A 13465-nucleotide genomic window follows, 5' to 3' on the forward strand; every position below is an offset into this window, starting at 1 on the left:
ACCTTTTGTATAGTACGGTACTCAGTTTGTGCAGAATCTGGCAGAACCCTAAGTAAGACTGTTTAAAGTGCAAGCCTAATGTTCCCGACATTCTACAGGGACATCATTTTATTTTTACTTCAATTTTTATTGTATCTGAGTTTTTGAATGTACTTCACTCCCACCCCTTCTACTAATGAAGTTCAACCGTCCTCCACACAGATCCAAGACCGCATATACAGACATAGTAGCCTTACGATCATAGTAAACAATACGTTCCAAAAATATGTTCGCGTTTTCCAGTGACGAAAGAGCTTTCAATATTGAATCATTTTCGCACAGGTACTGTCGTCCATTTTCCTACGTCGTATCCCGGTTTCCCCCCCACCAGCTTTTATTCGCCAGCTAGTGGCTGGGCTGTCTTAGCTCTTTTCTGAGAACATTAATTTTTGTGAGGAATTGGATGTCTACGTAATATTATACAACTGTTTAAAATAACTTAATTAAAATGGCCTCGTTAAGTAATTAACTGTCACGTGATTTCCTCCCTTTCTACGACCCTACGACATAACCACTTGCACGGACAGTAGATAGTATGTCTGAGTAATTTTATCTTTTCGGATTGGGCAGAAGTGAAGGTTGAATTTACAGTACGTAAGGTAATCTTTCATATAATAGGCATAGAATTATTTCAACATGAGTTACTAGTACGAAGGACGAAACTGATAATTGGGATTAGGTACAACAGTCTATAGTGCGATAATATGCACATTAGAACTGAAGCCTGTAACGAAATGAATGGCCACCATTTTCAAAAATATATTTAAATATCCATATTATGATTATTTTTCAATTTAACTTCATTCTCTATATTGTACGCTAATGTGCTGTAGACGGTACAATAGCCTATACACTGCATAATGAATATGTCCGAATGAATAGCTCAGTTCGTGAGTAAAAACACTCATTGTTAGTACTGTACTGTATTTTGATTAAACAAAAACCTAATGAAAATGATCAAACTCAAAATCGTGATATTTCCTAGTTTACATAAATGGATGAACTACTTTTCTTCCCTCCTATACCTAGTAAAGTGATCTGTTTGTATATTACGCCAGTATCATCGAACTCCAGTCGTGGAAGGAGGTAGCAAACTGTGTTGATCCAAAGGTAGAGCCAGGTTAATATTAAAAATGTTAGTAAAAATAAAATGATGTCCCTGTACTTGTTAGTGGGTTAATAAATTAAATATTTGTTCGAGATAAAATTGTCTATTGATAGGTTTTTGGTTTAGTGCTCTAATCTGATTTCATTCTGATAAATAATTTGAGGGCGTGAACCTTGATAATGTGATCACCTGAATGGAGGGTCCAGGAAGCATCCTGTTGACAGAAAGCATTCCTCTCTCACAGCCGTCAGCAAGTATGCACTGTGGATTGAAGCAGTCTGTCACGTTTCTGGGACATGCCCCACATTGCCTGCAAGGTAAAAATAACATTTTACATCGATGTCCAATGTAGTATATTCTAATGCAGGCATATCAGAAATCAGACTCTAAATGTGCAGTTTCGTGCGCGGACTGCATCATTCGAGCGTTGCTCTTACCCTTTCTTAGCAGGAGGGGTGTACAATAATCTATTCTGCGTTTCTAGGGTTGGATTAAATAGGCATTTGGACATTATAAACACACTTAGTAGAAGGAGAAAAACACAGTTATTACCAGTATCTATATTTGACAATTGTAGTACTAGGAACTTTAGGCTTACTCAGTTATACTTCACAAAGTAGTAGTTTGTAAAGCATAATTTATTAATATTATTTTTATATAGTATTTGAAGAAAAAAATATTGCAGTAATTTCGAAACAACAAAAAACGAACAAGTATTTCATTTTACGAAGTAGGTACTAATTATTTTAAAGTAATAGACCCTACTCTTTCATTGTTCGTGAATCATTGTTATTTATTGGGACCATTGGTACTCAAATGAAGAAACTATTATACTCCCAATTACGAGTAATTACAAGCAGTAGGACATTGTAAAATTTTTACACTGAAACAATTTACTTGCTGTATGTCAATATAAATTAATATTAATAAATGATATAAATTAACCTTAGAATTTAAATTCACATATAGTTTATTTGAAAAACATTGAGAGCAAGTATCGACAAGTTGGAAGCATTACTGAAAGAAATTAAAAGTGTAGTTCACAAGCTGTGAAGCGACGATATTCTATTTATGTCAGGTTTAAAGGTTTATTAATGTAAGTATATTAGCATAATATAGTGACGTGAGATGGAAAATTTGCCATTATAACTTATATTTTTCCAGAAAATTTTTCCGCCTTGCTAATAGTAGCTCTCTTCGCTCCTTACAACCTCAAGAGCCTCATATGTATTCTTCGCTATATTCTCATCACTTACCAGCTTATGAAATGAAAGTCTTAAGTCGTATAATCTTTGATTGCTGTGTTAGTACAGACTCCGAAACAACGCCATTGTAAAGTTCATTTTGCCGTGAGAGTACAGATTAAGAAATAAGCGCTGGCAATATCATATTTTGAGAACTTTACTAATCTGATCTAAACTGTCACAAGACTATTACCTCGACATGGGCTGATGAAAGCCTTTCATTTTAAAATAATTATTATTGTTGGCTCAGGAAAACATTATAACAATTATGTTATATGATTCGTGATTTCTCTTCTTCGTTATCTGTGAACTCACTTTATTTATCATAACTCATTCACAGACACAGCCAAATCAGCACCCGTACTGAAACTGCGTTACTGAAAGAAAAGCTGATATTATGTTGTAGTAGGTCTGTATAGCCCTGTCGCGTTCCCCTCCAAGGCGATTCACTCCCTCCAGGTAGGGGAATGTGTAGGGTTTCGGCATGCCTGTTCTAATGTCTAATGGCGGCAAGCATTGAAAATAGCTATATACTCTCATAGTTAAATTAATCAAGTATTTGAATATCATTTCACTCCAATTCGAGTGTCCGAAATGAATCACCTCTTATCTTAAGAGATTATCATTCTGTGGACTTTTTCCATTGCTGAACTATTGCAAAAAAGCTATTGAATTGTACACACTTTACACCACAATATGTTTTCCTCCTTGACTAAAAAATAGTCGGAGATTTTATTGGCGGGAATTTAATACGTCTTCACGCTACCTTTCTAGATCACAACTGAACTCCTTGCGAAATGTTTATTTTTCAAACAGAAAACAGATATGCTGTGTCGAAACAACCCTTGTAGGATGTAGTAAATAATACAAAGCCCGCACACGTTTAACTTCGAATGAAACGAGCTCCCTTCACGCGACGTTTTTCATTTTGCGTACGAACCTGAAGGTATATCAGTAAAATAAACAACTAACGGCATCCTATAGTCAGTGTTCCCTAAACCTATAGACGTTTTGGTGTCAAAACTTTGTTCCCCACTGATCACAGTCATCGTGAAAACCTAAAAACTCTTATGGCCAGTTTTTTCAAGTAATGTTTAATTTGGCTTAACAAATGTTAAATTAACAGCTGGTTTATTTTTAACGTTTTGTTAAGATGATTTCCATTTTTCCAACACAATTTTGTTTAAAATAACCAACACTTAACTTTAACTGTCGTTAATACTATTCTAACTACTCAACAGCAGTTGGTAATGATTTTGCATATGTAAGACAACTTCTTATTGGCTGATATTATTATTTAAATTCTGTACTGTATAAAATCGTAACCTGTTACAGTAGCCATGATTCATACAGTACAGAGAGTTGATAAATGGAAGTTGCATTGACTACTATTGAACAATAATAATTATTATAAGTATGCTTATATTTTATAATGCTAAATATGAATTTCTGTTTAGAAAAATCTCAGCATTATGACCACTAGGTGACAATAATTACACGAATGTGTGTGTAGTCAACTGTACACAAAACCCCGACGAGAATTCCGTATCATATAAAATTCTCTAATTCACGTCCGTGTATAAATTGTATGTAATTTCGTCCTAAAGAAGCAATTGCTGCTGAAACATTTTATTATTTACTCACTGCGTATTTTGAAGCACTATTGACATCGGCTATAGTTGAAAAGCCAGTAACATAGAATCTAGAGTTAATAGTAGCTTGCGAATTGGAACAAGTGGCCTATTTCTGTTTGTAGGATATTCAAATCTGACTTCAATTTCTTGCCACGTTGGGATCGCACATTTCCTCAATATTAAATGGGCAATAGCTCAGCATCGAAATAAGCGTCAGTATGATAATCAGTTGACTTATAAAGATTATCTTCCCTATATTAATATTCCAAAATATATTTTAAATTATATATTACCAGTCTTATGGCCGGTTTCACAAAGCTTCATTAAGGTTTTAATGATTCATTAATGTATTTACTGGTTCATTAAATCATTTTTATATCTCACCAAGCATCTTTAGCCTCACGAACCAGTAAAACTATCATTAAATTTAGTGATAGAAATTTCCTTCTTTAAATTTTTAATTATACATTAGTTGCAATATAAAATGGCGGAACGTTTCGACGCAGAACTGTTATATCTGGATCTGCTCAAAAATTAAGAGTCAAATGGAGATAATGTTAACCATTTAAAAACCGATCATTTTGAAAATTTGAATGACACAAAAATTCACAAAAGATACCGCGTCACGAAGATCGTGGTACTGGTACTCAAAATTTTAGAAGAAACGATCATAGGTTAGAATATCATAAAACGGCTGAGACAAAGCTGAAACTAGTCAACTAGGTAACATACAACTGAGTTTTATTTTAAGACATGAAAGTGATTATTATAACTACATACCGGTACCTAAGAAATATTAGTAAATTAATACATAATGTGCATTTGAAACATAACAAAACTTAATTGGTATATTAACTTTCAATTAATAGAATTATATTGTAGCTAGCGATAAGATATGTTTGCACTGGCTTTAAAACAGAAGCGAAAGAGCTGGATTCTTGGAATTTATAATCGTTTTCTTTCCGATGGAAATTTAATTTTCCAGCAGGATAATCACCCTGCGCACACCGCCATAAACGTTCAAAGACGGTTCACGGAAAAGCATGAAAAAAAGAGAAGGATTGACAAATATCGAGACATCCCACCTCAAAATCCAGATCAGGTCTGGGATCAAGTTCTGGCTACCTGGGAAGATTTCGCTAAGGACCAGAACTGTTTCCGTGATCTGGTGGACTCAATGCCCCGAAAATGCAAGGCAGTGATAGACGCCGGTGGCATGTGGACAACGTATTAGATCCATATGTGTATTTCTTTTATTTTTCTTTAATTTGTTTGTTTATCTTAGTTTTATTTCGGGAAGAAAATTGATCTCCCAAGAGTTTTTTAAATTCTCCTAGTGGAGCCAGAGTTGCGAAATAATTCGTTCCACTACACAAAATTAAAAAAATGAAGAAAGGTAACATGTATAAAAATTAGTTACGTTAATAAAAAAAACTGTTCCCGCCGAGAATCGAACACGGGCACCTAGATTGGCAAGCCAACTCGCTACTGACTGCTCCACCGGAGAGTCATGACGCAACTAGCGCGACGAGGGACATATAGCTGCTGGGCTTGAAGCCTACGGAGACAGCGTACATAATATAAACGTATTCGTGTAAATATTTTAATGTTCAGTACTAGTTAATGTTTCATTTGGACTGATTTACTGAAGCTTGGTGAAACCGGCCCTTACTGTAAACATACCTCAAAGAGAAACATAACATGTTATTTTCACAACTTTTGTCTGAACATCTGTGGTGTTATCCGCCATGTTTAACTGTGTGTTAAATGAGTTAACGGCCTGAAATCCTACATTTAAAGTTAACAAACGGTTAAGAATCTGTTAAGCCAAACTGGTGTTGAACAAATGGAAAAACTGTATTTAACAAACTGTTGATGGTTTAACAGTCGTTAAGTGTTCTAACAATACTTGGACAAACCGGCCATTAGAGATAAAATGCGTTAAAATTGCGAAGTTTGGTTACTTACGCTCCTAAGGTGACGTAGTCTTCAAGAGTAAAGCGGTAGTAGCATATTCGGGGAGCTTCATCAGCTAAGCAGGGTCGATAGCACCTTCTGTTGAACCTATTTCGACCTTCTCTTTGGAACTCTTCTTCTAAGATATAGTCCGGTTGTAGGAACTCTTCCAAGTTGTCCAGTTCTGTACGGCCTGTAACAGGTATAGTATGTCTAATTCTTAGGTACCCACAGTTTATATTGACTATTTCGTTTATATGACGTCATTCCATTTTCGACCAATGAACTGTAATGAAATTTTGAATTCCAACCAATCACGGTCAGACTTTGCGATAATTTTTGCAGCTAGATTTATCGCTATCAATTTATCGCATGGTCGTTCATTTGCTTAGTCGTCGCCAACTGTTTCCCCGTGAATTGATTATCATGAATACATTAAGATGCAACTACACCGTTAAACTTTTCTTTCAACTTTAAAGCAATGAATCCAATATTGATATTTAATATTAATTAATATATTTACGCAGTGAAGCCGACGTTCAAAACGGCGCACCATGTAGACACAAAATTTTCAAGCATCTTAATTGAACGTACCTTTTAAACTTGATTCTTTCAATATTCTTCCCAGATTGCACGCATACGCGATTGTAATATTGAACTGTGTAGATGCAGCTTTAGTTCCGTTACACACTACAGTGAGAATGCGTTTGTCGAGCTATAAAAAATGCTTTCGTGTAGCACTGATTGTAACGGTCGAAATAAGACACAGTTGACATTGGTCCTGCTCCCACAGGTAACTTAACCTATAAATTTTGTATTTTGTGAATGAAATGAAACAATAGAAGTCAGATGTTCAAATATGTAACATAAAGGAAAATAAAAGTTACAATATACTCTCTACAATTTGCAGGTGACCGCATAATATTGGTTCAGGAATATAATGATCTAGAACAGGCATGGGCAGGATGTTCCCGCGCGAGCACAATATATGTCATCCCTTCATTTCTTCCTCCACAAATATTCTATCTGTCTGCATCTGAGTAGAGTAACCAGATGTTGAACCGTGTACCATAGCGTTCTAATCAGAGCTGTGTAAAGTGATGGAATATGGCGAATAAATAAATTGTAGGTTTCGTTTTAATTTCCAAGAAACTTGGGGTCAAGTCTATTTGGTTATTATGAATAGAGATAAAACTGAATGCCTCAACTGTTCAGTTTAGATTTATATAAAACTTTCTAATATCAGACTGCACATCGATCTTGGACATAAGAAGGATTTTGGTGAACATGAACTTATGGTAAGAGTTTAAAATAAGATTGTTCAAAGTGGTTTATATTAATAAAATAGTTTTTACATACTATAAAGCAATGTGTTATTGTACTATCATTTATTGTTCGAGTATTGTGGAGTAACGGTCAGCGCGTCTGGCCGCGAAACTAGGTGGCCCGTATTCGAATCCTGGTCGAGGCAAGTTACCTGGTTGAGGTTTTTTCCGGGGTTTTCCCTCAACCCAATACGAGCAAATGCTGGGTAACTTTCGGTCCTGGACCTCGGACTCATTTCACCGGCATTATCACCTTCATATCATTCAGACGCTAAATAACCTAGATGTTGATACAGCGTCGTAAAATAACCCAATAAAATAAAAATAAATTTATTGTTCGATTGTCATTTTAATTCAATTTGTTGTGCTTGTTGAAATAGTGAGACACTTTACAAGAATCTACAAGAATAATTTTTTGATTGAAAAGCCAACCCAAAATCACTACTAGTTGAAAATGCAGTCCGAATAATTTATCACAATTCAAACACAAAGGATCCAGGGAAAATCACTTTCTGGACGGCCTCATAATTGCGGTCGAGTGACCAAAATTTCTATAATCACTCATTTTGACATTATTAACATGATGGAAGAAAAAAAAAATAGCTTTTTTATCTGCCCCATCAGAATGTTTGGTTGTCAGCTATCGCAGGCCTTTTGGACCAACATTGAAAGAGCAATCATATGTACCGAAGAGAATAAAACAAATGCGTTATTCTGTGTATACGGACCTCAATATCCTGGGTAAGCATCACAGTATAACTAAGTAATGTAGTGTCCGGATATAGGCCAAAGGTGACTATTTATAGTCACGATGATTATATCGGAAGTTGAGTTGAGCCGAGAACTATCAGAGAGGCAGTGGAAAGTTCATTGCACCATAAATAGACACCGCATGTTTTTCTGGAATGTAGTTCACCATGTGACCCTGAATGGTCCCGTAAGTACTCGTATCTAATAGCGATTGCTGATTAGCTATGTCAGATTATTGTAATCTGTGTCCATTTCACAGAATTGAATAATAAGTTACTAATTACGAAATTCCACGGTAGCATGACGTATCGTCAATAGTGAGTAAGTCCCACGTCTAAGATATTACGCAGCGGTCACTGGTCTGTTTACGTTACGAAATAATTAAACGGATTTTCTTCGTTGCACAAGATTAAGTTACAGCTGGGGAAGTTAAACAAAATTATGAACACTATTGAATTTTATCATTATAGGCTATTTCCTTGTTATATGAATTTTAAGGAAAATAATTGACGTAGCAGATGATAGCTTTCGTGATCTCCGTGGAAATCCACATTTCTCATACTATTCATACCCAGAAATTAATTTTCCATGTCGTCTGCGTGTTTGTATGTTCGTCGCTCTCTCCGAAAATTTAAAATGAGGCCTACAGCCATTTCTCCTTCAGTAATGAAGACATCCTGTTCGTATTGAACATATAAAGTAAGTAATAATAATATAATATAATATAATATAATATAATATAATATAATATAATATAATATAATATAATATAATATATGACTTTTAAGGTACTCGGAGGTTCATTGCCGCCGTCACATAAGCCCGCCATCGGTTTCTATCCTCAGCAAGATTAGTCCAGTCTCTACAATCATATCCCACCTCCCTCAAATCAATTTTTATATTATACTCCCATCTATGTCTCGGCCTCCCCAAAGGCTTTTTCCCTCCGGCCTCCCAACTAACGCTCTATATGCATTTATGCTCGACCATGCCGAAATGTAGTAATTATACACCTGGTAGCAGTCCTTTAATGCATGTCATTAAAGTACACCTATTCATTAAAGTACAGGTTTTCGATTATTCTCGGATATGCAATCGAAAGACAACTATCGAAAGGTCACGGAGGCTGGAAATCCAATACTGTCGCAGAAGGTTATGTTCTGTTACTATAATAATTAGCGTTAATTGTAAATAATATTCAAATAAATTCAATTTGTCATCTCGTTTTTCAATGTCGAATTCAATTTCAAGGTTATATCAAGACTAATGTTTATCTTACTCTCTAGATTATATCAAGGTCGTCGACATTCGTTTTCCGGAAAAAATCAATACTTTCGCGTCTGCGCACATCTCACAATTCACGAGGTAGGCTATTGCACTCACTTACATAACAATAACAAGAATACTTATGAATAATTTCAAGTTAGAAATATGGTCGAGCATAAAAAGTCATATGAAACTTGCCTATGATGGTAATTAAGACGCTCGTATGAAAATTATGAAACTCGCTTGCGCTCGTTTCATAAACAAACACACTCGCGTCTTAATTACTACCATTATAGGATCGTTGCATAATGTACTATTATGGATTCGCCTATACGTGCTACATGCTCTGCCCATCTCAAAGGTCTGGATTTAATATTCCTAATTATGTCAGGTGAACAATATAATGTAATAATAATAATAATAATAATAATAATATAAATTATTTTATTTAATCTGGCAGAGTTAAGGCCGTAGGGACTTTTTTTACACTCAACCAGAAATAAAACTTGCTTTCATAGTTGAACATAAAACTTTGTGTGACTTAAGTAATTAATTACATATCAGTCTTAAGCTAGATGAATACGATTTACATAATGAAATCAAAAGAGGTAGTTAATTAAAAATGTACCTAAAAATAAAAATAAACATATTAGAATACATATTAATGTTGTGACAAGCAAATAACATTCACATAATAAAACCAGAAACCGACAATTCAATAAAATATACACAATAAAAATAAAAATAAAAAATTGGAATACATATTGATTAAATAACAATCAAATACGATTCACATAATAAAACCAGAAAGCGGCAATTCAGTACAATTTACACAATAAAAATAATAAACAAACATAGTGGTATGTATTGGTGTTAAGTGATACTGATAAATAAATATGATTTACATAATAAAATCATAGTCAGACATTTGAATGTGGGGTGCACAAAAAAGAAACACTTTGTAAAACATGTAAGCATAAAATTGACAATTAAACATTTAATTTAAGTAAATATTTAGGTATAACTCATGTAAAATTCTAAAAGTCTTAAATTTGATTATATAAAGTCCTAAATCTCTCTTTTTTCAGCATCCAGAAATCTGTTCCCTAATGATTAATGATTAATATGTCGTGACCAGAACAAAATACGAAATGAAAATAAAAGAAATTGGAAATTTATCGTTTGAAAAGGTGGAAAAATATATCTTGGAGCAATAGCAAAAATATAAATGACACTCGGGAGGGGGGAATTCAAAGTAGAATAAATACATTGGAAATGCCTGTTATTATTCGGTCTAGAAGATTTTGTCATCCAGTCTGCTCTCTAAAAAGCTGAAAGTTAGAATTTATAAAACAGTTACATTAACGGTTGTTCTGCATGGTTGTGAAAATTAGACTCTCACTTTGAGAGGTAACAGAGATTAAGGGTGTTTGAAAATAAAGAACTTAGGAAAATATTTGGGGCTAAGAGGGATCAAGTTACAGGAGAATGGAGAAAGTTACACAACGTAGAATTGCACGCATTATATTCTTCACCTGACATAATTAGGAACATTAAATCCAGACGTTTGAGGTTGAAAGGGCATGTAGCACGTAAGGGCAAATCCAGAAATGTATGTAGAGTGTTAGTTGGGGGACAGAGGAAAAAATACCTTTGGAGAGGCTGAATAATATTAAAATATTGAAATTGATTTGAGGGCTTATGTGAGGGCGACAATGAATCTACGGATTCTTTAAAAGCCAATTGTAAGTAAATAATGATTGATATGGCAATGGTGAAATTCTGGTATAGTAAACGGGAGTACACCGAGTAAAGCTACCATAGAACACGGTATTTATCCACCAGAGATTACAGTTGGAATTCATAGGGATGTGAATAAGGAAAGCCGACACTAGCCATTGGACTATTAGTGCGTTAATTAAAATTATGTAGTCTATTATCATATGAACAGGCTAGTATCTAGTATACTTACTTACTCACTTACTGGCTTTTAAGGAACCCGGAGGTTCATTGCCGCCCTCTCATAAGCCCGCCATCGATCCCTATTCTGAGCAAGATTAATCTATTCTCTATCATCATATCCCACCTCCCTTAAATCCATTTTAATATTATCTTCCCATCTACGTTTCGGCCTCCCTAGAGGTCTTTTTCCCTCCGACTTCCCAACTAACACTCTATATGCATTTCTGGATTCGCCCATACGTGCTACATGCCCTGTCCATCTCAAACGTCTCGATTTAATGTTCCTAATTATGTCAGGTGAAGAATACAATGCGTGCAGATCTGTGTTGTGTAACTTTCTCCATTATGCTGTAACTTCATCCCTCTTAGCTCCAAATAATTTTTCTGAGAACCTTATTCTCAAACTCCCTTAACCTATGTTCCTCTCTCAAAGTGAGAGTCCAAGTTTCACAACCATAAAGAACAACCGGTAATATAACTGTTTTATAAATTCTAACTCTCAGATTTTTTGACAGCAGACTTGATGATAAATGCTTCTCAACCGAATAATAGCAGGCATTTCCCATATTTATTCTGTGTTTCATTTCCTCCCGAGTATCATTTATATTTGTTACTGTTGCTCCCAAGTATTTGAACTTCTCCACCTCTTCAAAAGATAAATTTCCAATTATTATATTTCCATTTCGTACAATATTCTCGTCACGAGACATAATCATATACGAACAGGCTAGTATATCATAATTAAACTCAAAATAGAGCATAGTCGTTTAAAATAGGAAAGAATGCTTACAATTGATCAAAGCGTAAATCTGGTTACCATAATTAGTTACATTTCCTTTCTAAGAAATCTGCAGAGCGTTCCTTCTAGTAATAGGTATGTTAAGTTTTTTCTCATAGTTTGTCATATTTAATAAACGAGATCTTGCGGCATTCAGCAATTCGTATGTAGTTTTGCAGACATAGAAGGTTCGGTTGAAAACGGTTATTGTGTATGATAATTATTACTAAGGAATTTTTTAGTTGGTAATTTAACGACGCTGTATCAACTATCAACTATTAGGTTATTTAGCTTTAATTAGATTTGTGATAGTGATAGTGATATGATATTTGGCGAGATAAGGCCGAAGATTCGCCATATAATACCTCACAATTGCCTTACTGTTCGGGAAACCTCGGAAAAAACCTAACCAGGTATTTAGTCGAAGTGGGACTCGAACCCAAGCCCGTGTTCAACTTCAGCAGGCAAGCGCATCAGCCGACTGAGCTACGCCGGTGGCTATTAAGGAAATCAACAGAGACATAAACGCGGCAACAGTAACGTCAAGTCTTGCTTTCTTTTTTTAAAATTACCTTAATTAAAATATTATAAGCAATTACCTGGATTGGCGGCAGCAAGAGTGACGAATGTAAGTGCAAGAAGATACGGAAGCCCGTTCATTTCGTAGAGATGCCCTGAAACAATGAACAGAACTGAACACAGTTTTCCAATATAGGGAGATATTTATACTCCAGGATACGTGATTAACGGTAAACTGTATGGAGAACCGATGATTCAAATTACAAGAAGTTGTCCTTTCCTTGTAGCTTTTTCACAATTCTGTGTAACTTGGTCAATGCTGACATCCCGAAAACGCTTGCTCACGACATCTACGTCAGCGATGTCCACACCAGTCGAAACTGTTGTTCAATCGCGGATCATTTTTCCCGTAGCATATATGTCTTAGATGAACCAGATAATTGATAACTTCTTCTAAAAGAGAAATGAAACAGATTTTCAACAAGACGTGTGCATATTATGATGAAGAAACCTGTTCCACCATACATCATTCAGTTGATGGTGTCTCAGTAAAATTGAATTAAGTTCCACTCTTTTAAAATATTATGTATCTTGGAGAGGAAGTCTGTGGTATAAGTTTTCTAAGGTTACATAGACTTTCCCTTCTCTGAATTGTATGATATATAGTTTGAATATTAGAAACCTTACGCACAGTCTTACCTGTGAAGAAACATTTTGGGTGCTATGCATAGACATTTCGCTAGCCCGTGCTACAAGCGTGCTAAACTAGCCCCGGCTATCGGCTTATTACTTGTACAGGATTCATATCATATCATATCATATCATATCATATCATATCATATCATATCATATCATATCATATCATATCAAGAGCTTGCGGGAAA

At 35.0% G+C, this 13465-nt stretch overlaps 1 protein-coding gene across 1 annotated transcript in view; it reads right to left on the reverse strand.

Annotated features, from left to right (window-relative positions):
* The window catches only part of LOC138694992 (uncharacterized), a 49709-nt gene extending 36897 nt beyond the window's left edge, over nucleotides 1-12812 (reverse strand). The window contains exons 1-3 of the mRNA XM_069819248.1: nucleotides 12662-12812; nucleotides 5994-6174; nucleotides 1337-1457 (exon numbers count right to left, since the gene is read on the reverse strand). Of these exons, the coding sequence (XP_069675349.1) occupies nucleotides 1337-1457; nucleotides 5994-6174; nucleotides 12662-12722 (363 nt within the window). The 5' untranslated portion in view covers nucleotides 12723-12812. The remainder of the gene's footprint in view (nucleotides 1-1336; nucleotides 1458-5993; nucleotides 6175-12661) is intronic.
* Between the last annotated feature and the right edge of the window lie 653 nt (nucleotides 12813-13465).

Source organism: Periplaneta americana, chromosome 1, assembly GCF_040183065.1.
Source record: "Periplaneta americana isolate PAMFEO1 chromosome 1, P.americana_PAMFEO1_priV1, whole genome shotgun sequence".
Taxonomy (NCBI): Eukaryota; Metazoa; Arthropoda; class Insecta; order Blattodea; family Blattidae; genus Periplaneta; species Periplaneta americana.